The sequence below is a fragment of the Meriones unguiculatus genome, chromosome 2 (genome assembly GCF_030254825.1).
Source record: "Meriones unguiculatus strain TT.TT164.6M chromosome 2, Bangor_MerUng_6.1, whole genome shotgun sequence".
In the NCBI taxonomy this organism is placed as follows: Eukaryota; Metazoa; Chordata; class Mammalia; order Rodentia; family Muridae; genus Meriones; species Meriones unguiculatus.
In genome coordinates this window covers 66,558,914-66,584,022 of record NC_083350.1, presented here as the reverse complement: position 1 = coordinate 66,584,022, position 25,109 = coordinate 66,558,914, and the positions used below count along the sequence as shown (strand labels likewise).

At 44.5% G+C, this 25,109-nt stretch overlaps 1 protein-coding gene across 3 annotated transcripts in view; it reads right to left on the bottom strand.

Annotated features, from left to right (window-relative positions):
• B4galt6 (beta-1,4-galactosyltransferase 6) overlaps positions 1-25,109 on the bottom strand; it is a 61,933-nt gene that overhangs the window by 13,949 nt on the left and 22,875 nt on the right. The window contains exons 3-5 of one of the 3 annotated variants that reach the window (XM_060377636.1): positions 22,736-22,849; positions 6,596-6,720; positions 1,614-1,751 (exon numbers count right to left, since the gene is read on the bottom strand). In XM_060377636.1, the coding sequence (XP_060233619.1) occupies positions 1,614-1,751; positions 6,596-6,720; positions 22,736-22,849 (377 nt within the window). The remainder of the gene's footprint in view (positions 1-1,613; positions 1,752-6,595; positions 6,721-22,735; positions 22,850-25,109) is intronic. The other 2 variants (XM_021628188.2, XM_060377637.1) reach the window with 2 other exon arrangements.

Genomic DNA, 25,109 nt, shown 5'->3' with positions numbered 1-25,109 from the left:
AAAGGCTTCAACAGTAAGGCAAGTTCACTTCAACTTGATGTAGGCTATGCCAGCTTGCACAGTATCCGGTTCAAGGGAAATGGAATGAAGGGGGTTTTTTTGCTTTGACAATATTTATTTCTTTATGTATTCTACTCTCTTCCTGTTTATCTCTTGTTCTGGAAGAATTCTAGGCTCTGTCTGGAATGGATCCTGAGCATTGTGTTATTGTCTGTGTGATTTACTTATTTTGACCTGGTTGTCAGTCATTGGACAGGCACTTACGTACTGAAAGGGATAGTATTCCATCGCTGAACACTAAGTGTGGCTGACAAGCTATGTAAGTGTGTCTACAACAGAAACATCCAAGAAGCCCTTCAACCAAGAAACACAATTCTGAAAATGGGAAAACTATGAAACAAGAATAGAAAATGTTCATTGCATACCGCTTCTCTTTTTAAGGATTACTACCTGGCTCTACTCAGGCACCCATAATTACCTAATAAGGTCAAAGCAATATTAACTTTCAAGGCTAGCCAGCAGTCCTTCCAGAAAAAGAAATCCTCCATCAAAAATATCAATACTTCACATTAAAAAAACAAAAAACAATACGAAACCTTTATCCTTTGCTTTATGCACTGAAATTCATAGGTCAGAAATAAAAAGCACTTTCAAAGTAAAACACAGTGAATGTGTCTGAGGTTATTCGTATGAGTGTGTCCATAATTCAGAATAGGACAAGACATGATGTCATTCTAACTCGCACCATCACGAGCCACACTTGGACAGGAACAAATCCTCCTAAGTAGCCTGCATCACAGAAGAAGCAATGCCCCAAGTAAACTGCCCTTAGTAGACGGTTTTTAAGAACAAGGCAAATTCAGAAATTTTAATAAAAGCGGAGGTGGGACAATGTTACAAGTCCAGCGTTTAACCCCGCAGAATGAACAACAGCCACAGGGGCTCAAGAGCGAGTTTGACAATCCTGTAGGTAGGTGTGGCGGTCTGACTAGGCACGGACCCCATAGATTCACGTGTTTGAATATTTCGGTCCACAGGGATACTTGGTCCATAGGACGTGGCACACTTAGGAGATGCAGCCTTGCTGAAGCAGGTGTGGCCTTGTTGGAGGAAGTGTGTCAGTGTTGGGGTGGGCTTTGAGGTCTCCTCCACTCAAATGCTTGGTGGGGCACTAAGTGTGTCACACTCCTAAGGCACAGTCTCCTTTTGCTGCCCACGGATCAAGATATAATCCTTGTCTAGTACCGTGTCTCTGCCCGCATAGCACCATGCTGCTCTTCATGACTACGAAAACAGTCTAAACCTCTGAAACTGTGAGCCAGCCCCAATTAAATGTTTTCCTTTATAAGAGTTGTTCTGGTCAGAGTGTCTCTTCATAGCAATAGAAATCCTAAGACAGAAGTATAAAGCTATAAATGCATCAATGCTATAATTTCAAAGTCAAGTATAATGGCTGCTCAACTCATTTGACCAAATTGCAACTATTACAAGAAAAAAAAATAAAGATTCAATCCCAAATATCATTTTATTCAATCTTAAATCCAAGGATGAGTCACACAACGGACCTCAGCTGAGGCCCATCTAGAGCTGAAGTTCTAGAATAGTTAGCTCACCTGTTCAATGACATAAAAGGCAAATTCCAGCCGCTGTTTCTGGAGCATCGGGATCAGGTGCAGGAAAAAAATTGGAAGATGTTCATGGCGGTTACGGAAGGGGATGAGAACTGCCACCTTCAAAACAGAAGAGAACACCTGCGGCATGGGTGAGGCAGTGTTCCAGCGAGCCCTGCAAGCGCGCATGACGGCTGAGCCTGGGAAACCGCTAGCGGCCATCAAGTCGTGAGCCTTGTGACTAGTCCAAGCAGATGTGTGACCTGTGCTCACAGGTTCAGGCCTTGCTTCACATCCACGAGGGTTTCTTAAAGCCAGGCGGGACGGATGAGCTCTGAACAATTCGTAAGCATCACTTATGCCACCACTCTCCCCCAACCTCTGGGTCTGACCGTCACAAAGCTAAAGTGGCTTCTCACTCAGTTTGCTTAGCTTCTGAGTTCAATGGGCCTTGTTGTAGCTGCTAACTTGCTAATAAAAGTTGACATCAACGCAGTAAATTTTCTATACATGATGAATTCCGAAATCACCAAATTTTCAAACAATTTAACAAATAAAAAAGGTTACTAAAATGTCTGCATCACTCTATATACTGGATATTGAAAGAACCATAAACCTGGAATTTGTTGAAATTTTTATCTAGACCAAATACATTGACCCAATTTAAAACAAACAAGCAAACAAACAACAACAACAAAAATAAATAAAACCCTACAGGCTGGAGAGGTAGTTCAGAGGTTAAGAACACTGGCTGCTCTTCCAAAGATCCTGAGTTCAATTCCCAGCAACCAAATGGTGGCTCACAACCATCTATAATGAAATCTGGGCCCCTTTTCTGGTATGTAGGCATACATGCCAGCAGAACACTGTATACGTAATAAATAATAAACAAATCTAAAAATAACCTTACAAATAATTGAAAATGCTAAGTTCTGGGACTCATTTTACTTGTAAAATCAGGACATGACATTAGATATTGTCAACAACAACAACAAAAAAATCAACAAGGGAGTTGGGGATGTAGTCAAAGATAAAAGACATGCTTATCAAGTTTAGGTCCTGGATTCGGTCCCTAACACCACACATAAGAAATAAAGAAAAAGAAAGAAAGAAAGAGAGAGAGAGAGAGAGAGAGAGAGAGAGAGAGAGAAAGAAGAAAGAGAGAAAAAGAAAGAAAAGGAGAGTGAAAAAGAGACAGAGAGAAAGAAAGAGAGAGAGAAAGAAAGAAAAGGAAAGTGAAAAAGAGACAGAGAGAAAGAAAGAGAGAGAGAAAGAAAGAAAAGGAGAGTGAAAGAAACAGAAAGAAAGCAAGAAAGCAAGCAAGAAAGAAAGACATTTATTCATGTATATTGCCAGAATTGCAAATGGGACAAAATTGAGTTATGAAGGGTTTGCTTAGAAAGAGAAGGAGATCCAGCTTCGTAAGCTTGAAGGTTTCTAGACTAGAATGACTACAGTTCTCTCCTTTACTGATGTGACAGTTAGGACAGAGGGTGGCATTTTCATGCTGCCACTGGTGATTCTACATTTGGTAAGTCATGGGAATCGCCATGATTCTGATGCCCTGAGGACCCCACTCCCATTTGATTTGCCCCAGAAGACATCTCTTAGCGCAGGATGTTGCTACAGCAACATCCAAGACTCCCTCCCTATTCCCCACCTGATGAGTACTGGAGGTGTTAAGTTGGAACTTGCTATGGGCTTCTGATGGTTGGAGGAGAAGTTCTTAACTCAATAGGCGGTCAACAGGCTCACAGGGCCCTGGGTCACAGTGAATGGCTAAGTGTAGCCAAAGGCGAGGACGAGTTAGAGGTGAGTTTTATGTCCTTACCCAAGGTCTACCAGTGGAACTGTAGCAAAACCTGCCCTACCTGTGTTTTTTGCCTCTGGTTACAAGTTGCCTACCTCTGATGTAATGTGTATGGGCTCCAAAAGCAGTTAAGGCAAATTAGAGATACTGGTCAGAGGACATGACTCATCTGGTAAAATTGCCTGACAAACCAGCACCTGACAGTTGTCCTCACGGCTCCCCACATGTCACAGTACACATGCTACATTCACCATACACAAAAGTAAACAAAAATGTTAAAACCAAATTATAGGGGCTGGAGAGATGGCTCCGTGGTTAAGAATGCTTGTTGCTCATCCAGAGGACCTGAGTTCCATTCCCAACACCCAGTTCAAGTGACTCACAGCCACCTGGAACTCCAGCTCCAGAGGATCTGGCTTCCTTTTATGGCCTCTGGGGACATGTGCACACACACATACACACACACACACACAAAGAGAGAGAGAGATACAGAGACAGACACATAAACACATACATACCCACAAACAAAACTAAAATAAATCCTCAAAAAATCAAATTATAGATACTTGAGCAAAGAAGCCAGTCTGTATTAAAGATGGCCCATTTGAACTAAACACAGCTAGGCTGAGGGGCCGAACATGGAAGGATCAGCAAATACCAAGTTACAGCCTTTAATATAGTGAGTTCTTCAGTGGAGAAACTAAAATACCAAGAGCTGGTTTGGGTTTGGTTGCCATTGTTAGGTTTTTTATACCTTAGTAAAAAACTGAGAATGTTATGAATGAAAGTATCCTGGCTAGCAAATGCATGTCCAAATTACAGTGAGCTGCTACTACATTTTAAGTGACAGGCCTAAAGTTCTTTCCCTCTTTCTCTCTCTCTCTCTCTCTCTCTCTCTCTCTCTCTCTCTCTCTCTCTCTCTCTCTGTGTGTGTGTGTGTGTGTATGTGTTTAATTAAAATAAAGCTAGATATATCTCTGAAATTCACTTAGCATTCCCCTTGTATCAGTGGAACTATATTCTCAATAGTTCCTAATTTATTGTAGAGAAAATCAGCACAGTGACCCACGGATCATCAACATTTCTTCCACATGTGCGGACTTGCAGGAGCCCCTCTCTTGTGGATGTACCAAGGGAGAGGGAGGACATTTGGTCACGACCTTCGGAAACAACACTTTATCTTCCCAAGTCCTTCTTCACCACCTCTTATCCAGGAAAAATTACACTGTCCAGTTACTTCCCATTTCAAAACTACCAATCTCGGTGAACTATTTGTGCACTTTTTCCCCCTGCTTATTTCCTCTTAGGTACACTATGAGGAGACAATCGGGAAAATGCCTGCCACGTCGACTTTGCCCAGTAAGTGCCTGCCACCCTCTCACGCTCTGAATCACACCAGCACCTACACACGCCAGCACGGCGAAGCTCTAGACCAGGTTGGTTTAGAGCCCAGACAGCTGTTGCTGGTGAAGCAGAGGGAGGCAAGTGTGAGCGACCGAGCTCTCGTTCTCCTGAGGTGTTTTAGCTCACTCTTCCTCTTCTTCCTCATTGCTAGTGACTACAGGAACAAATTTCAGATCGATAAAGAAGGAAGGGATGGTTCTTATCTGTACCCTCAATGAGAGTCATGTCTGATGACTTTGTTCAAGAACTGGCACGTGTCACTCAGCATCTCTTGTGGCTAAGACCCATCCCTGAGGGACCTTGGGTGAGATGAGGAACTTTGAGCCTCGAATTAAGACAGCATCATCAAGCCTCAGCCTGCAGGTTGAGACCAGTTGTTGAACCCTGCATGGAAAGCCAACGTCACAGATAACCGCCTGAAAGGCCCTAATCTGTCCCTCTCCAATTCCCCTGTGTTAGCATGCCTGCCTCCACAGGATGCATGACCTGTGGAGAAGCTTCCTCTCAAACCTGCAGTATCGGGAACCTCTGACACTGGAAGACCGCAGTGCACACTGACCTGGTACTTAAAAAAATAAATAAATAAATACAGAGAGGGAGCCTCAAAGAGCATGTGTCTAGGAACTGCTTTCTTCCTTCTCTCAGAGTCCTACGGCAATAGAATGGGGCATATTTACAGTAACACACACACACAGGCAAAGGCAGGGGAAGAAACTGAACATGGCAATTATAGCTCACCTCTGAAGGAACTTCAAGATTCCCCCAGCAGTTTCAGCTCAGCTTAAAACTAAAGACTGTACTTCACTGTGATGGCCCTTCTTCGCTGTCAACTTGACCACATCTGGAATTATCTAAAACCCAAGGCGCTGGGTACACCTGGGGATTTTTTTTCTTAATTAAATCATTTTAACTGGCAACACGCTGCTTTTACTCTGAATCTTTTGAGGTGAGAAGATCCATTTCTAATGAGCTGCAGCCTATAAGCCATTCTAATAAATCAGAAGTTGAATAGTATATAATTGTCCTCCCTGCTGAGGATTTATATATATATATATATATATATATATATATATATACACACACACACACACATACATAACATACATATATACCTACATATATATATATATATATGCTAACACATATTAGAAGAACACTGGTATTTTTTTTTAAAGGACTACTTCCAGGTTGAAGTAGTCCTTTTAACTCCTGAGGACATAACACCTGATTTAATGACTCCTGGTTTTCATTTCGGGTACATAGTGCCACGCTGGACTCTAACACAGCACCCATTACACAAATGTTCATTTAGAATCAGCTTCACAGTACTGAGAGCAACTTCCAACCAGTTTTCTTTGTTGTTTTGTTTGTTTGCTTGCTTGTTTGTTATAATGCACAAGAGGCCATCTCAGTTTTTCAAATAAAACATTAAATAGAAATCTGACCCGTCAAGCACCTGTGCTCTTCCCTTCGAAGAAGGCAAGCGAAGAGGTCAAAGCCTCCCTTTCAAGCTCCACGGGGACCTCTGAGAAGCCTCTGGTGACTGACAGTGCTGAACCCAACTGAAAAGAAGGACATCAGCATCCTCCCTGTGAGTACTCAGTTCCAGAAACTGGTGGGAAATGCCTGCCTGCAGGAGACAGATGGCTCACAGCCTCTCTTCTGAACAAGGCAGAAATCCATTCTCCGTCTCATTTCGTCAGCAGAAATGCTGAAGCCCTGAACACGTGAGCATACACTCTGGAAATGCACAAGTGCAAAACCGCCTCACCTTCCATCTGGGCTTACAGTCCTTGGGCCTCCAGTGGCCTCCTGGCCCAATCTCTGAGTCCTTGGAGAAAAGCTGAAGAACTGCATCAAAACTGATTTCACTCACGTTGACACTGAGGAACCCCCCTGCAAGTCAGAACACACGAAGAAGTGTTTTATTTATTTTTCTTTTTTACTTATTTATTTTTCTGCCTCATGCAGTATGAAGAACCTTCCTCTCAAACCTGCAGTAATCAGGAACACACAAGGCGTGTTCCAATATATATATATATTTGGAAAACGTTGAACCACACTCTAACATAGCACACTTTTACAATTTAACAACTAATCAAGTATTTGAAAGTGTGTGTATGTTTCATGTATGTGCATGCACATGAATGTAGAAGTCAGAGGATAGCCTCCTCTGGTCTCAGTCCTCAGATATCTTCCACCTTTTGTTAGTCAGGGTCTTTCATTGGCCGAGAACATTGCCAAATAGGCTAGATGACCAACGAGCTTACAGGAATCCATCTCTCCATCACAGGGACTACATGCAAGTACCAACACATCTGGCTTTTTATGTGAGCTCTGGTGACTTGAACTCAGGGAGGCACAAACTCTCCAGAGCCTCTGCCTCCCCGGCCCCTGAAGCTATTTTTAACGTTACTGTTTGAAGGGATGGGACACAAGTGTGAAGATTTACATCAGTCACCAGTAGGAACCCAAATCCTAGAACCCACTGGGGACGTTGTTCTTTCTCTGCCTTGGCTGCCTCTTCTGTAGAAAGGTATGCTGACACCTGCCCCCCAAGGTGGTTGCATTCCATTTGATTCAAAAGCCCACAGTATCAGCCTAGGCGCCACAGCCACAGATGCAACGAACCCCAGATCAAAAACATTTGGCAGAAAAATGAACGTCGTCTAGACATTTTTTTTCCTTGTCATTATTCCCTAAACAAACAACACACATGATAACTACTTTTATTAGATACTCTATGTACATTTTATTAGGTTTATTTTTTATTATTATTAGTTTATTACATACTCTAAATAATCTGGAGATGACACCATGAACATGTTACATGCAAACATGACAACATTTTACAAAAGGGACTGAGGCACCCACGGACTTGGGTACTCTGGGCAGAAAGAGTCCTGAAACCAATTCCCCACAGACCCTGAGAAAGAACTGTCACCCGTGCGACAAGAGCGACACTGGATGTACTCAGGAAATAGTGGCTGCTACCACCATTATTTACTCACCTTCCTCCCCACCCTACAGCCCCCAGGAAGTGAACACAGGGCCCACATAAGGTACTGAGGCAGGAGAGAGAGATAGAAAAATTGAAAACACATAGACAAGAAAAGAAGCCTCCCATCCTAGCTATTTTGCATTTCTTTCTGGCTGGCGATCAAGCATCTGCAACACAACTGATGACATCACACTTGCTACAAAGGCAGGGCTTGGTTTGCCAAAAGGTGCAGCAAATGATGCTTACTTGGGCTTGAGCTGGAGTCTATGAGCATCTAGACTGCCCCCCTCCCCAAATAAGCAGTGCACTTCAGGAGACTACCTTACACTATTTTTTTTCAAAAGCCAAAACCAAAACAAGCAAATTAACAAAAAAAACACAAAAGATTCCTTAAGAGAAATGAACCAGCTCATCCATTTTGAAACTTTACTCAACTTTTCCACTCTGTTTAAACCTTACTGTAAGTTACATCCTTTGAACAATGACTTTCACAGCCATGTTCACAGCCACCTAAGCACACTGATGGGGGACTCTGGCTCCTGCCCACACCCTTTGCTGTGTGATCTCCTTTCCCTGGATGCCTCTATCTAAATGTCTTTGCTTCACTCTGGCTGGTCCTGAAGTGCTTTTCTGCGGTGTAGTCAAGATCCGGCTTACCTGAGATGTCTCTTCCGCACCTCCCTCCTCACGTCGATACTACTACCGAGCTAAATCTCTAGTTACCGGCTTCTCTGTTATTGAAGACAGAGATGGAGTCTTACTAAGAAGTAGCCCAGGCTAGCCTTGATTGAACTCCCATGGACTGACTGGTTGGGTTTTGCAGTACTGGTGGTTGAACCTAGGCCATTACAGTTGTTAGGCAAGTGTTCTGTCACTGAGGTATATCTCTGTGTGTGATACCCTATTTGTTTATTTCTTTAAAAAGAAAAAAAAAAAGTCTTCCCGAGTTGACCAAGCTAAGCTTTTAGTTGCAATCTTTCTGTCTTGGTCTCCCAAGGAGCTGGGATTACAGAGTCACACCAACAGGTGCAGGTCTGACCTTGAACTCTCAGTTTTCCTGTTTGAGCTTCCTAGCTTCCTGACTAGGCTTACAGGCATGCACTCTGGTAACTAACACGTCTTCCTTTTTTTAAATTGTGTGCATGCTTGCACGTGTGTTCGTGTCTTGTAGATCCCCCTGTTGTGAGCTATGGTAAGTGGGTGCCGGGGAAACAAACTTGGGTTCACAGGAAGAGCAATAATATGACTGCAAAGCTACCTTTCTAGTCCTGCACCCCAGCAGTCCTTAAGAAAGGGAATTTGCTCACTTATAAGCGGATATTAGACATACAATATAGATAAACACACTAATGTCTGCACACCTAAAGAAGCTAAGCAAGAAGGGGACCCCGGGTAAGATGATCAATCCTCATTCTGAAAGGCAAACAGGATAGACATCAGAAGAGGGAAAAAACGAGGAACAGGAGAGGAGCCGACCACAGAGGGCCTCTGAGGGTATCAAAGCAGATGCTGAGGCTCATAACCGAACTTTGGGCAGAGTGCAGGGAATCTTATGAAAGAAGGGGGAGATAAAAGATATGGAGGGGACAGATGCTCCATGAGGAGAACAACAGAACCAATAAATCTGGACACAGGCGTCTTTTCTGAGACTGATACTCCAAACAAGGAAAATAAATGGAAATAACCTACAACCCCTGCACAGATGTAGCCCATGGCAGCTTAGTCTCCAAGTAAGTAAGGGGAACAGTCCCCTAGTAAGGGGAACAGGAGCTACCTCTGACATGATCTCAGTGGCTGGCTCTTTGATCATCTCTCCCTGAGGGGGCGGGGAAGCCTTCCCAGGCCACAGAGGAAGACAAAGCAGCCAGTCCTGATGAGACCTGATAGGCTAGGGTCAGATGGAAGGGGAGGAGGACCTCCCCTATCACTGGACTGGGGGAGAGGCATAGGAGGAGAGAAGGGAGGGAGGAATTGAGGGAGAGGACGAGGTGGGATTGGGAGGGGACAAGGAAGGGGGCTAAAACTGGAATAAAAAGTGACTAAATTATAATAAATAAATAAATAAATAAATGTTAAAAAAAAAAGAAAGAAAGAAAGAAAGGGAATTTGCATGCACAAGCCAACATATTTATTCTGAGTTTCTCCGCCAGGCCCCTGATTATACAAAGCTGAAAAGCCAGGGATTTTTAAGATGTTCCTGGTCTAACAAGCACTGACTCTCCAACATAACACTCCCAGCTCTACCTCTGAAATGAGAATGAATCGTTCTTAACCTCGTTGAATCCTGAACTAAGAGCAGGAAGCTTCGAAGTTCTCATCAGAACTGTAAAGCGGCCACTCACTAATGTCCATCCCTCAGAGTCTCCAGTGAAAGCCAGAAAAACGGAATCACAGGTCATCTTTTAGCAATTAACTAGCCTGATGCCTGCTAACATCCAAAACAGTTACAAATCGGTCTAGAATGCCCTCCGGTCCATTCTTTCTTCTAGCTTCCTCATCTCATAAAGGATAAACCACCAGACGTGGATGTTTCTGGGTCTTTAGAGTTTCTGAAAGCCACAACTGCACACAGGAAACACTTGGTTCCTCTCCAGACATCCTCTTCCTTTCCTCCTCCACATGCTCGGGTCTGCAGCGTCTCCCCCATCATCCACCTCACGTGAGGAAGCATGCCCGCCGTGGCTGTAAGTGACGCTCACTGCTCAGCCCGTGTGCACCCTGTAGAACAGTATTTGTAGAGAAGGCACCTACAAATACTAGGGAGGAAAATCCACCTTCTACTGCCGGCCTGTTCTACTGACGAGTTTATAAACTAATGCCCACCCTTTGGTGAGGCAGAATATGCAAAGCAGCTGACCTTAGAAAGATCAAATTTCTGTACGTAAAACAGAATGAGGCCTATGAACTCAGGAAAGGCAAGTCAAATGTAAGAGCAGCAGTTGACATCAGGCATAAAACACTAAGAGTTGGAACCAAAAAGCAGAATCTATCACCCATCAAATAAAAAAAATCACACATATAAATCGGGTGCATTTTAAAGAAGCACCTTAATTAAATGATAGTTAGTGAGCAGGATAAATTCTAAGCAGCCTGCATAAGTAATAGAAGTTTGTGTTCTTGCACTGTTAAACAACATTTTGTCCTTTCTCCAGCTTTCTTAGCCCAGCAGCTGTAATTATCACCATCCGTTTTACCCAGCATCCTTTGCAGTTTAATCTCTATCTCCATTAAAGCAGGAGTCAGGCCTGATGGGCTCCTTGATGGCTGGCTGGAAGATGCCTGATACCCCAGGCACCCTTCTTCTGATGGCTTTCTTCATTGGCAACCCACCTCATCTGTTACCAGCTTCCCTGTGTACCCACTGCTCTCTGCTCTGCAATCCTAACACTTTGTTCTGAAGGGCAGCAATGACCCAGTTACACGAAGGCATCCTGCCAGCAACAGCAGCACCACCATTCCGGGGTGTGGGTCCTCCAGTCCCTAAAAAAAGGCCACTTCCACGTCCTATGCACCAGCTGGCCCCTACAAGAGTCTCGGTGCCTTACAAAAGCACATGAAAGCCACCTGCTGTAAAGGAAGCAGGCAAAGATGTACATCCTTAGTACTTATACAGTAAGCCACTGGTCAAGCCAGCCAGCCCATGAGCTTATTTATTAGCAGAAGGCGAGCAAATCTCCCCACAGATTAGTACCTTCACCTGTTGGGGCTAAAACCTTTATCTTCTACTGACAATAAGTGCATTCTGCCTCCTGATAAAGATTTAAATGTGTGTGTGTGTGTATATATATATATATATTTTTTTTCACTAAAATCCACTTGCCCTTGCACAGATGTGGAATCAATCATCAAAGACATACAAATAATATAATTTGTCACAATGGATTTCACTCTTCGGGAGGCGGGGCTAGAGTATAGCATACCCTCATCAGGAGACTCTGCCAGGTACTATAGGGCAAAGGGGAAGGATGGAATCCTAGCCAAGGCAAGCCCTGTCTGTCAGTCTTGCAGCCACGCCCACAATCCCAAGAACTATGGTCATGAGTGAAAATAATGTGGCTGCACCCCTGTTGACACAACACTCCAGCCTCATGAGCACGTGTAGACAAAGCAATGCCTCTGCCTTGAAACTGGACCTAATGGGCCTGGGGTCTGTTAGGTTCTCAAGGACCAAAAAGAAAGACTATGGTAGGGCAGATTATCCCTGGACTTGATTCAGGGCTTCTCTCCCCCGCCCCCTTCTATTAAATATAATGAATCACAAGCTTTCAATCCATGTGACTTACTCAAGTTTACAACTCAAGTGAAATAGAATCCTTCCAATCTGTAGGCAGTGGGTTCTTTCCCTCTAAATCAACAGTTTGGAATGATCTCATCACTCACACAGAGCTCTCTATCAGCTTTTGGTATGAAAAACCTAATTCCTGATGTTTTACCTCTGTGACTGCTTGCCCCCAGGGTTTTAAATATACACTGTCCAGAGCTCCAGCGACAGTGGGAGAGGCTCCCAGGAATGTTCCTCTCTGATGAGAAGGCTTTCTCTCCCCCACCCTTCTGCTCCCCCACCCCAGTCAGCTCTGCTGCTGAATATGACTCACCCTGCCATGGTTCACCTACTGTCCTCATTGAAGCCAAAAGCAGCACTCCTTCGAATGCCTGACATAGACTTTCCGACTTCTAAAATTTCCATAACTTCTGTTTGAACGAGTGTTTTCTTACTCAGCTGTTCTTGAAATGACCAAACCAAAGCTTTCTGGGCATAAAAACAGTGGTTTTCAGTTACAAATCCCAATGCTAAGTGTAGTGCCTTTGGCATGGATAAATGGGTGCTGGGTAGGTGGATGTGTGGATGGGTGGGTGGATGGGTAGATGGGGGGGTGGATGGATAGATGGATGCGATGGATGCATAATAATAGACGTCAGCAAGAAAGCTGCTGCATCCCATCTCCTTTCTTACCTACTTTTGTATTCTCTGACTCTACAATGTACTACAATACATCTGTTTTTGTTTTGTTTTGTTTTGTTTTGTTTTTCTTTTCTTTTCTGTTTTCTTTTGTTTGAGTCAGGGTAGCCCTGGCTGCCCTAGAATTCCCTCTGTAGACCAGGCTGGCCTCTGTCTCCCGAGTGCTTGGATTAAAGGCATGAACCACCACTGCCTGGCTGCTACCAACACATCTATAAAAAAGATATCCAGTGTGTAAAATGGCCCAGAATAACGGGCCTCACAAATTTCCAGACCCTTGTCTCTTAATGTAAACAGTGCACACAGTTCAAAGGACTCACCCCCACCCCCGCGTGTGGTTTTCCTTGGTTTGTTCTGAACAACTAACAAAAAGCGACTAACCGAGCCTCTAGTCAACCTTTATTGCTTCTGTTCCCAATTCTGTCGCATAATCTACCCTGGGAGCTCTAGGGATTGCTAGTGGGACTCACATCTTTCATCAGATGCTGTCAAATCGCCGATTCTCCTTCTCCAGCAATAAAATAGATCTGACAATCTCTTCAGGAGGCATAAGCGGCCTCCCGGCGTCCCTCTCTCCTTGCTTCCAACACACACACGCAGTCGTGTCTTTCTGCTCTGGCCACAGGGTGTGATGTGTACCCTACATACAATACCTTTGTCTTGTCCCCAAAAGCCACTACACAAACGACATCAAGAAAGCACAACTCATCATCTGCTTCTGCCTTTTCAAACGTGCTTCCCGGAGACGCTCTCCTGCCAAGACATCCCCATGCCTGGTGTCTCAATGATGTGTGTAAATTATCAGCACTACAAGCTCCTCATCTCACAGAAGCTCTGCTCTTGCCAACGCCTTACAGTTTATGTCAGCAGCCACGTCACCTTCTCGATCACAGCTCCATTCCCTGTCAGGTGACTCCTGCCCTGCACATGCTGAGGAACAGTCTTCTTGGTGTGGACATGCATGCACCCTCCTTCCTTCTTCTCACCTGGCTCCCTCCCTTTTTGGAAGTTCCATGCACAGCCTCTTGGTGGTAGTGTCTTTGTTCCATTTCAACATCACCTCTGTATCCAGCCTCATGAAAAGGTTTGCCAGCCTTGGGGCTGCCCTTGTTTTAACATGCATGCTTGGGGCTCCAGCTGTCAACACCTCTGTGTCAAGAGATGCTCACTGGTCCTGTGTGTGCGATCAGCTCCCCTGTGCACATTTTCAGCTGCTGAGTCCAACCTCCCAAGGGGAGGATTTAGATAGAATTCAACCCTCAGCATCTCAAGTAGGAAAGGACAGTCACATGACACAAAAGACAGAAAAATAATAAACAGTATAAAGATAGGGCACTCTGCAAAATGCCTTGCCGTAAACGTGGTGGCCTGGGGACACCAAGCAATGGCAATTCTGCCTTCAGACCCAAGTGTGACTGAAGGGAATTGCGAGCCCTGCCAAGGGGCACCAAGAGGTACTTCAGCAGCACAGGATGGGCCTTGTTCATGCTACTCCATCTATCCACCTAACTGTCCACCAGGTTTCCCAGAGACTCCCTAGTATTTTTCCATAGACTCTGTCTTCCTAAACCACATGTAATGTGGTTTGTAACAAAGGGCCCAGACCTTTGCTTAGAGGTCCAAGTTGTTTGGGCTGTTGGAGGTGCGTGTTTGAACAGACCCTCCAGCTGGTCCTGGTAGCTGTCATCCCTGAGCCACATTCACAAAAACATAGAACGGCCTGTGTCCTGTCACAGCACCCACAGCCTCACCAACACCTGTTTCTCCTCCCGTTCTGGACCTGCCAACCCGGACTCAAATCTGACCTTGAGGCAGTGACCATGTGTGCCTGAATTCGTCACCTAACACAAAGCACAGAAGAAATCCACGGAGTCATCATACCACGAGGTGACGATACCTCATCCACTTCCCCCAACATATCCAGCTTTGGACACAAACAAGGGCCGTGCTGTGAGTGCACTGGCAGGCTTTCTTGGTTATCTGGTGAGTCACTCTTTAATTAGTGATTAGCTGGCTCTACTTTCCCTTCTGTTCCTCCCTTTCAAGGCACTTGGTCCTTCTTTGCTTGTTTTCTCTCTGTTCTCTTATACTCCCCCGGCCCACCCTACCTTCTCTCTTCCTTTGTCCCTCCCTCCTTCTCTCCCTCTCCTTCTCTCCATCCTTCTCTGCTTGCCTCTTCTTACCACCCCCTCCTCTTCTTGTCCCACTAGTACAGACCTCTTAATTGCAACAAACCAGGAAGGCAAGGCCTTAACTTTCCGGACTCATATCCACAGGGACAGTCCTCCATGTAGCCCAGGGGACCAGCCTTCCGGCTCCCCACAGCTAGCTCATCTACCTGTTTCCCTTCCCTTTCTCTATATGCTGCTCTTCCCAACATCTCCCAGCCCTCTTCTCTCTTTTCCTTCCGGAATGCTCTGGTGCCCAGGTGGCTCTCTCCTCATGGTCTTTCTCTGAGCCCCTCTGTAAAATTCTCCACCCTTGTTCCCCTGCCCAACCCCACTAGCTGTATCTTTTAAATCATCCAGGATTATAAACCTGACTCACTTCCCAGGTGTGACTCTCTCTTCTGGATGCTGGCACAGACCTTCCACTTGTCCTCAGCGGCCTTTCCACAGTTCCTCATTCCACCTGCTCCCTCGGTCAGGGACAGTCGATCCCTGGGACGCTCTTTTGACTTCTGTGCTGTGTCCTTTCCAATTTCCTCTTCCATTAGTCAGCTCTTACCCCCTAATTTCAGGGGCCCTCGAGCCCCACCCTAAGCCTTCTTTCTGTCTCAATTCCTCTTCTTTCCAGCCCCTGTTCCTCTCACAAAATTCAGACCCCAAGTCTCCTGAACGCCCAATAAAATATGCCCAACTAAACTCATACATTTCCCCATTCTTCACCTATGACGTCTATTTGAGTTGTTTGCTGCAGTAAAGGGTCACCAACTCAGGCATCCTTCAGGCAGATGTGACATCTGGCCAAGGGTGTTACACTGCTCACCAGTGATCCTCACTTGACCTCTCCCGAATCTCTCTGAAATTCTCATATGAACAACCTTTGTGAAGAACACACATACGCCAACATTCATCTGCCCACCTTCAATGGCCTCATTCCCGGACAGCAGTACTCAACTCCCCCCAAGGCCCATTCCATTACCCTTCAAAATGTGTGTTCTGACTTGAGAGAAACCTGCACAGACTCATGATCAACGCTTTCCGTGTATGCACCAGGCCTGGCACCCTCCAAAGCTGTCTCATAAATGTCTGAGGATTCTCCAGCCCTCTACACAGACCCTTTTCCAGGCTCCCCTTCAGTGTGCCCCACTTACAGCCCCTGCAGCTGGAGGTGCCCTCCCCACGGCAGGAACACAGCAGCTCCCCCTCAGCCCCACGGTGGTTCTCATTCAGCCTCGTACTGGACTGCCTGAAGATCCAGCTCCAAAGTTCCCCCAGTGCTCTCCTCCGCCTCCTGTCTCACCTTTAGAGCAGAAGACTGCATTTTTGGGGGTGCTGCCTGCTCCTCGTCTGTTCTGCAGGATCACACTAGCTGTGCTCCTCCTCTGAGAGCCCCTGTGTACACCCAGGCCTGCAGGCCAGCTGCTAGCTCCTCCCATTCACTCTGAAGGGCTCCCACCTGTCTTTACAGCAGACACCCAGAAAACATGAGTCTGTTGCGTTAAGCATCATGCCAGCTCTTCTAACGTTTATTTCCTTTTCCGTCTATGCTGAATTTCAATTCACTCATTAAAAAATCTTTTAAAATTCCTGCATTCAGCCCGGCACAATGGACACACACCTATTAATCCCAGCACTTAGGGAGGCAGAGGCAGAGGCAGAGACAGGTAGATCTCTGTGAATTTGAGAGCAGCCTGTTCTACTAATGGGAGGCCAACCTGGTCTACAAAAGCAAGTCCAGGACAGCCAAGGCTACAGAGAGAAATTCTGTCTTGAGAAAAACAAAACATCAACAACAAAAATCCTGCATCATAAGGTTTGTAACTATGGGGATTATCATGGCAAGGACAGGATAAAAAAAAAAAGTCACTGCAAGTGTATTCTATTTGGATGACAAGATGACAATCAGGCAGAACGTAAGTCTGTCTTCATTTTTACTCACCGTGCACAACTGGTATTTTCCTCTCTACCTCACCCAGAAATATCAAATTCAAAGCACCCATGCCAGACACTTGTGTTTATGCTCTGGATGAGGACACATTTCTATTTCGCTTGGTTATCACACAGACTCAACAAAACTGGGAGTGGATTTGCCCTCTGGAGAACCTATAAACATTGAGAACAATGAAATAGTCACTCACCCTCTTCATACAAGTAACACGCATTAAGATAGATTCTATAGCGTGAGTGGCCACTGGTGAATTCCAAATACAGCTGAAATTCAGCCTCTCCATTATGGAAATCTGGGACTGGTCATCCTACAGCTACACTAGAGAAGAATCTAGAAAAACTACCATAATCAAGCACACCAATATTAATTCACATCACATCTGGCAGTTACAGGTAAATTAAATATCACCCATCTTTGTTTTGCACCCAACTTACACCTCAGAAAGGTATTGCATTCAAATATTTTGCATACTAAGGAGTTGACACCACATAATGCTGCTCTCTGTTCTCAGAGTCTGCACAACTAGGTCTGAAGCTTCAGGATGACACACACTTCTCATCCCCTTGATCACTATAAAGTCTGGTTCCATCAAAGAAGTAGGAGAAAGAAGGAAGGAATCTAATTAATGTCCGTTGAGCTTCCCACCCCATACTGCTCTTCTTCCTCACTCCCAGAGAAGGTGGCATGGCATTTCCAGGTGTCCCAGATGGAGATGGCCTGGCCAGATGGCTCTCTCTTTCTCCCACACCCTCCCTCTCTCCCTCCTTTCCCTTCTCTCTTCTCTCTCTTGGTTCACTCCAGACCCTCTCTGCAGGAGCCTCACTGTGTTGGTGATACTCATAGTCCCATTCTGAAATATCACCTGTACACAGTAACATTTTCTGCCAAAATTGCCCTGGCTCCCTGGACATGAGATTGCTTCTCAGTTTGAAGCTAGGAACCATGAGAATCCTGCTGTCAATGCAAGGTTTTCCTGCTTTCTAAAACAATACAAGACTGGGGTGGGGGTGGGGGCAGAAAGAAGGAGCAGCAGCTCTGAGACCCCAGTGGAGCGGCAAGCTGAGCTCTCTCAAGCACCAAGACAGAGACGCCAACTCACAAGAAGCTGTGGGATCGCTGGAGAGGGATGCTAGCATGAGAGCCTGGCAGGCAGACACTTTCATGCTGCTTAATTAGTATCCATAAACCCCTAATGAAGAAAACGGTCACTAAACCAAGGACAAAGATTTCCTACAACAATAATCCCTTGAATATGCAAATTATGAAGATGAAATTACTGTAATCAATACTCCAACGGAACATTTCCCAGTGGCTTCAGTATTGCACAGACAAAAACACTTGTTTTGGGAAAGCAAAGCTGTCATAACAAAGGACAAATGAGTCCAGAGGACTTCTCGTCATTTCTTGTCATGGAATACAAAAATCTAGCATGGATTACTTCAAGTCGCTTTTCATCGCGGGACACAGAGCTAACAAGATCCAAATCACTTGCTCATTTGTTTGTTTTGCAATTCCAGGGCACAGTTTAGATCAATAAAATCAGAATCTTCCAGTCTGTGCCCAGATAAAGGCTCCCCCACCCCCACCCCCACCTGCCCAGAGTTCTACTGTATAGCCTGGGGTGTGAGGTCCAGAACTCTAGGTCACGATCTCAAAGTGTGGCCCAAGTGTCATCAGTATCACCAACGGGGCCTGGAACCTTAAGAAGGAAATTCTTTAACCCTACGGAAGGGAAACTCAGAGTAGGTAGAGACCCTGTGCTCTACAGAACCTTCTGTGTAATTCTTATGTGCCCTCCCAGGAGAAAACCCTGCCCTAAGGCCATGTGGCAAAGTCAGTCTCCCTTTGTATTACACAGTTACAACATCTATCAACAATTAACTAAAAACCAGCCCACAACTACGGTAGGCAGAGAGAAAGTTCCTCAATAAAGACATAAAAAGCACACTTGAATGCTAAGGACAATGGAGCACAGGGAAAAATGAGCAATCAAAAGAACAGATTTACTTAAATCTTCAACGACATAAAATCAAGATACAAACTAACATAGGAACACTATTCCTAAAATACTCAAGTGGGGTCCGAGGCAAGACAACAGGAGCAGTTTCTGATGGCCAGAATACACTGTTTTATCTTCACAAGTTGGGAAAAATAGAGGTTTGAGAAAATACATTTAAATTATAGTACCTGGGTCATGACTATACATTGGATACAAAATATAAGAACAAAATTAAAAAAAAAACTAATAGGAAATAAAGACATTTGTATGTTGTCAAGGTAAGGAAAGCTTTCTTTAAAAAATAAAAAAGGTGGAGTAGTCTTAAAGATTGATAAATTTGAAAAACTGTGATTTGAACCTCAGAAAAGACTTCTTCAGAAGGATTGGAAAGCAAGCCCAGGACTGTGAGAAGATGCTTAGAACACACACAACTGACAACTGTCACTACAGGAATATCAACACCTGCCACAGATAAACACACACCCAACAGCCACCAAGGGCAGTCTCATGAGCTGCAGAGAGCAAAGAAACACTGGTAATGAGATAAGGGAAAACTTAATAAAAGGATACTGTTTATACTGCTTAATCAGCATGAAAGAGGAAAGGGGGCTCACGGGGTGAAAACACTTCCCCCTCTGCCAGAGGACTGGAGTTTGGTTCCCAACGCCCAAACCTGGGAAACTCCCAACCACCTTTGTAACTCCAGCTCCAGAGGACCAGACACCATCTTCTGACCTCCATGAACACAAGTGCATAAGCCCTCCCACAAAACATAGTTAGGATGGATAATTTTTAGAAGGACCATAAAGCCCATCGACATCAAAGTGATATAAATCAGTCCTAATTATTGCAAGAACTTGGAAAACCTGAGGCAGCTGGTACAGCAGCCACCCCCATGGTATCAATTCCCAAGCACACAGGCACATGGGAGCAGGAAGGGCTGGGGTGTGCTGCTCTGTAGATAAGCATGATAGACACTTTTTTTTTAAGTAGTGTGATAAAAAAAGAAAAAAAGTTGGAAACCCCCTAGCTGTCCAATACGTGAAAACTGGAAAATAAAACATGGCGTGGCATGGTCATGTAAAGACGTTCTCCACAGTAGTTCAGAGAAACAACAAGACTGTGTGCAACTCTCAAAACACTAGCTAAAATTGCAGGTCACTGAATGACATGTAATTTATACAGCCATCAAGTGGGAGGAGGGTTCTTTCTTTATCTTTTTTTAAAATTGAAAATAGATTTTTTTATACAATACATTCTGATAACGGTTTTCCCTCCCCTACTCCTCCCAGATCTTCCTCACCCACCCAAATCCATACCCGTTTATTCTTTCTTTCTCTTTCTTTCTTTTTTACTCTCTCTCTCATTAAAAAAAAAGGCACTTAATTTAAAAACAAAACCAAAAACTAACAACCAGAACAGGAAAAAAAAAAGAAACAAACAAACAAGAAAAAAAAAGAGTCAAAGGAAAAACATAAGAAACACAGACACACACACAATTTCACACACAGAAATTCCATTAAACACACACACACACACACACACACACACACACACACAATCAGAAACCTAATACTAAGGAAAACAAAACAAAACCCTGTAAGATGAAAGAAGAAAGAAAGAAAGAAAGAAAGAAAGAAAGAAAGAAAGAAAGAAAGAAAGAAAGAAAGGAGGGAGGGAGGGAGGGAGGGAGGGAGGGAGGGAGGGAGGGAGGGAAGAAAGAGAGGGAGAGAGAGAGAAAGGGAGGGAGGAGAGGGAGGGAGGGAGGGAAAGAAAGAAAGAAAGAAAGAAAGAAAGAAAGAAAGAAAGAAAGAAAGAAAGAGAATTAAAGAAAGAGAAAAAGGTTCCAGACAAATCATTATAAAATAAAGATTAAAACCTCTAAAACTAGCATTAGGTTCAGTTGTGTACTGGCCATCTACTGCTGGACACGGCCTGCCCTTAAGAGTGTGGCTTGTACTATGCTGTCCAAAATGATTAAGAGTAGGGCGCAGGCTGAGTTGACTGCCAAGCTCTGCCATGACAGGGTAAGCAAGCCCTTCATATTTCCTGCTTCAAAATCATGTCTGCCAGATATTCAGGACCAGAAGGCTGAAGATGATGCTCCAACGTCATAAAGAATGGGTGACTGACCAGGCAGTAAACTGTCTGTGTTATCTCTTAGTTTGGGAAGCTTCTTGCCTGCGCTTCCTACTTAAGTAATAATTTTATTCTTCTTCAAGTCTCTGATGAGGTTGAAGACTAGATAGTTATAGTTTCACAGTCAAGCTTACATTGTTTAGGATTTTCTAAAACATATTTTAAGGTCTAGAAAGACTTTTTAAGTTGATAAATACAAGATATGATAGCAAATGATTTAGGTACAAAACTTTAGACTCATCTAGATAGAATATAATATTTTCTTCAAGGTTGCCAAATCCAAATGAGCTAAGCATTTCTAATGTAGCTTACATATAGCTTTCCTAATTGTTTCATAATTGTTTTTATTGTATGTAGTTTATTATAAATAAATACAGTCCATATGCAAAAAAAAAAAAAAAAAAAAAAAAAGAGTGGCTTATATACCCAGAGCGACTCCATTGGAGAAAATTGATTTTTTTTTTCTGTGTAAGTGATTGTCAATTGGAGATAGCTTCATAGGTAGGAAATTCTTAAAGCCTTTGAAACTATGTATTTTCTCTCTCTGCTTATCTACGTAAAAATAAGTTTATAAAAAATCTCTTCTACACAATCGATCCTCACTCAGAAAGGCAAACATTGGAAGGGGGAGAAAACAGGGAACAGGACAGGAGCTTACCACAGAGGGCCTCTGAAAGACTCTACCCAGCAGGGTATCAAAGCAGATGCTGAGGTTCATAGCCAAACTTTGGGCAGAGTGCAGGGAATCTTATGAAAGAAGGGGGAATTAGGAAGACCTGGAGGGTATAGGAGTTCCACAAGGAGAGCAAGAGAACCAAGAAATCTGGGCCAGGGGTCTTTTCTGAGACTAATACTCCAACCAAGAACCATGCATGGAGATAACCTAGAACCCTTGCACAGATGTAGCCCATGGCAGCTCAGTGTCCAAGTGGGTTCCCTAGTAATGGGAACAGGGACTGTCTCTGACATGAGCTCAGTGCTGGCTCTTTGATCACCTCCCCTGAGGGGGGAGCAGCCTTACCAGGCCACAGAGGAAGACAATGCAGCCACTCCTGATGAGAACTGATAGGCTAGGGTCAGGTGGAAGTGGAAGAGGACCTCCTTTATCAGTGGAATTGGAGAGGGGCATGGGAGGAGATGAAGGAGGGAGGGTGGGATTGGGAGGGAATGAGGGAGGAGACTACAGCTGGGATACAAAGTGAATAAACTGTAATTAATATTAAAAAAGAAAAAGAAAAACTTTCTTCTACATACACACATCAAACAGATTCCAGATGGCTTCAGAGGAGAGATAGAGAACTAACATGGAGGAGAGGAAGAGAGACTTTAGCTTCATCTATAAGGTTCTATACATCCAGAGAGAAAGCATGTTAGTTATTCTTTTTAAATCTGCTTTAAGAGAATTTAAAGGTTAAGTCAAAATATTCATTTTCAAATCTGAATGGGAGAAATACAAGTATTTCTCATTATCTTTTTTTTTCTTTTGTATTTTTTTTTCAGCTTTTCAATCATCCATCTTCAGAAAGTGTTCACTGCTCTTCCGAAAATTAAAGTAAAAAAAAACGGAAAAAAACATGCAGTATAATAGAAATGTTAGCATCCACAGTAATGACCCGTCTGATGACACGTTCGAATGTTGCTTTTGATATTCGGTGATAACAGTAAACATTTCGGTCCGGAGAAACGAGCTCACACTTACGCATGGAGGGCAGCTTCTCTGGACAGGGGAGCTGTGGCGAATACGTGAAGTTTTGCGGAAGATACGTTGTCGTTTGCACAAGGTAGTCACTTGAATTACTGCCTTCAGGATAATCTTGAAAAGAGAGACAGAGGAAGAAGTTTACAACCCAATAGCGCCTTTTTATTCCGCCTCCAGCATGAAGGATGGCACCAGTCGGGAGCAGGCTGCAGTGTGCAAAGCAGAAAGGCACTTACAAGCAGCGACCTGGAAAGAATCAGAGCAAAAGCACATCACAGCTGAGCCACACTCTCTGCAGGATGTCCCCGGAGAGGGGTAGAAAGTAACAAGCCCTTAGCATCATGCACAGACACAACAGTGCCTTTTGCAGCCAACGGACACCTCCATGGGTTGTACCCAACCTAAAGGTACAAGGAGCCCTTCCGCCTTCCAACAGCCACACCATCTATCTGTGCATTGCTACTTGAGTACAAAGCACAAGCGATGACTCTTTGCCACCTCACCCAGGAGAACCCATTCAGCTTACTTCCAGAACACGGCCTTTAAGTCAGTCACATTTTAACCTGGGGGCCGCAGCCCCTGGGAATCCCAGAACTGTTAAATTAGGCCCATTTTCTTTAGGGTCATCGAGTTCCACCACACAGAGAGCAATGGCCCAAAGTCCCACCAAATCCTGCTCCAGCGTGTGCTTGCTTTCAGAGTGAAACAATCGGTTTCACATCGTGCCACCTGCTGTTGGCATTTTCAGATTTCAAAGAGATGAAACAGCTAAGAGGGCTGGAGAGATGGCCCCATGGATAACGTGCTTGCTGTGCAAGCGTGAGAACCTGAGCTCAGACCCTCAGCAACCATGTAAACACCTACAAAACCTGCACTGGGCTAGGTACAGGGAAACAGGCAGGTTCCAGGGGTTTGAGGAGCAGCCAGTCTAGCTGAAATAACCAGCTCCAGGTTCAGTGAGAGAGCCTGTCTCAAAAAATTAACATGGAAAATCATAGAGACAAGCAATGTCCACCAGTGGCCTCCACATGTGCACACAAAAGTACATACACACATGTCTAAAAAAATAAATAAATAAACGTTTCCCCCCCACACACACACATGCTCACGAGCTTAGAGTGAATAATCTCATGAAACTATTCAATAGCTTTAGTTGTGAGTGACAGAGTACAAACCCAATATGGCACAGTAACAGGTATAGGATTTTGAACAAGGTATCCAGGATCACAATTTACTTCCTCTCTGGGCACAGAGGTCAAATGCAAATCTGAGGAACAGGATGTGCCCATTTCATGCTGTGTGGAGGAAGCTGGCCTCTGGTAGTGACTAGAGATAAGAGACAGAAACAACTGGCAAACTGCTGTGCCTGCTACAACCAACAAAGGACAGAGAAAATGTAAACATACATTTAGTCTCCATCAATCAGCGCCAAGGAAAAGACTGTAAAAGCTAATCCCTCTGGCCCAGGGGAAAATGGTACGAGGACGGTTATAAAGTGTGTGAGAAGAGCCATTGCAGGCTAAGCACCACCCTCGTGATCAGAAATTGTCACCATTGTATGGCGATGGTGAGGCTGCAGCCTGGGAACACGGGGAACATTTCTGAGCAGAGCATCAGCCCACTTCCAGGCCCACTGATGAAAAAAAGTCCTGCCAAGGCTCCTAACAGGTTGACCAGAAGGACAAAAGCTCTGGGTCCAAAACCAAAGAAGAGATAGAAGCCCAAAGAAAACAGTTCAGTCCCAAAGGTCTGCATGGAAGCCCACACTATGAACTGAGGAGAACATCAGGGAGGCATTGGCTGGACTGCCAGGAAAGCCTAACATGATAAACAGACATTTGATGGCACAACACCACAGCGCATTACACCAGGATATGGGAAGGCCCTCTAGCAGCTGACAGAGAACTGCTCCAAGCCACTGGGGCAGCAAAGATAGAGCAGTCATCATTTAATGTGCCCGGGGGCAGACCAAGATCATAGAAACTCTTCCTGTGGTCAAACTCTATACTTTACCTAACGTAGCTGAGAGACCTTTACTATATTCAACATAAACCAAGACTATGAGGTCCGATGAGGCTCATTCTGTCAAGGAGCTGCCTCAGTTTCAAAGGTGCTGGAATGACGGCATGGTCACCATGCCTAGCTCACCAAGAATTTCTCCTTCATAATTTTGTATTTGTGTGTGCGTGAGAGAAAGAGAGACAGAGACACAGGCAGAGAGAGAGAGACAGAGACAGAGAGACAGAGAGACAGAGAGAGAGAGAATGTACAGTGCGTGTGGGCGCCCGCAGAGGCCAGAAGACAGTAGTAGAGGTCCCCGAGCTGGGGCTTCAGGAGGCTGGGAGCTACCTCCGTAGGGGTTGAAAGCTGAGCT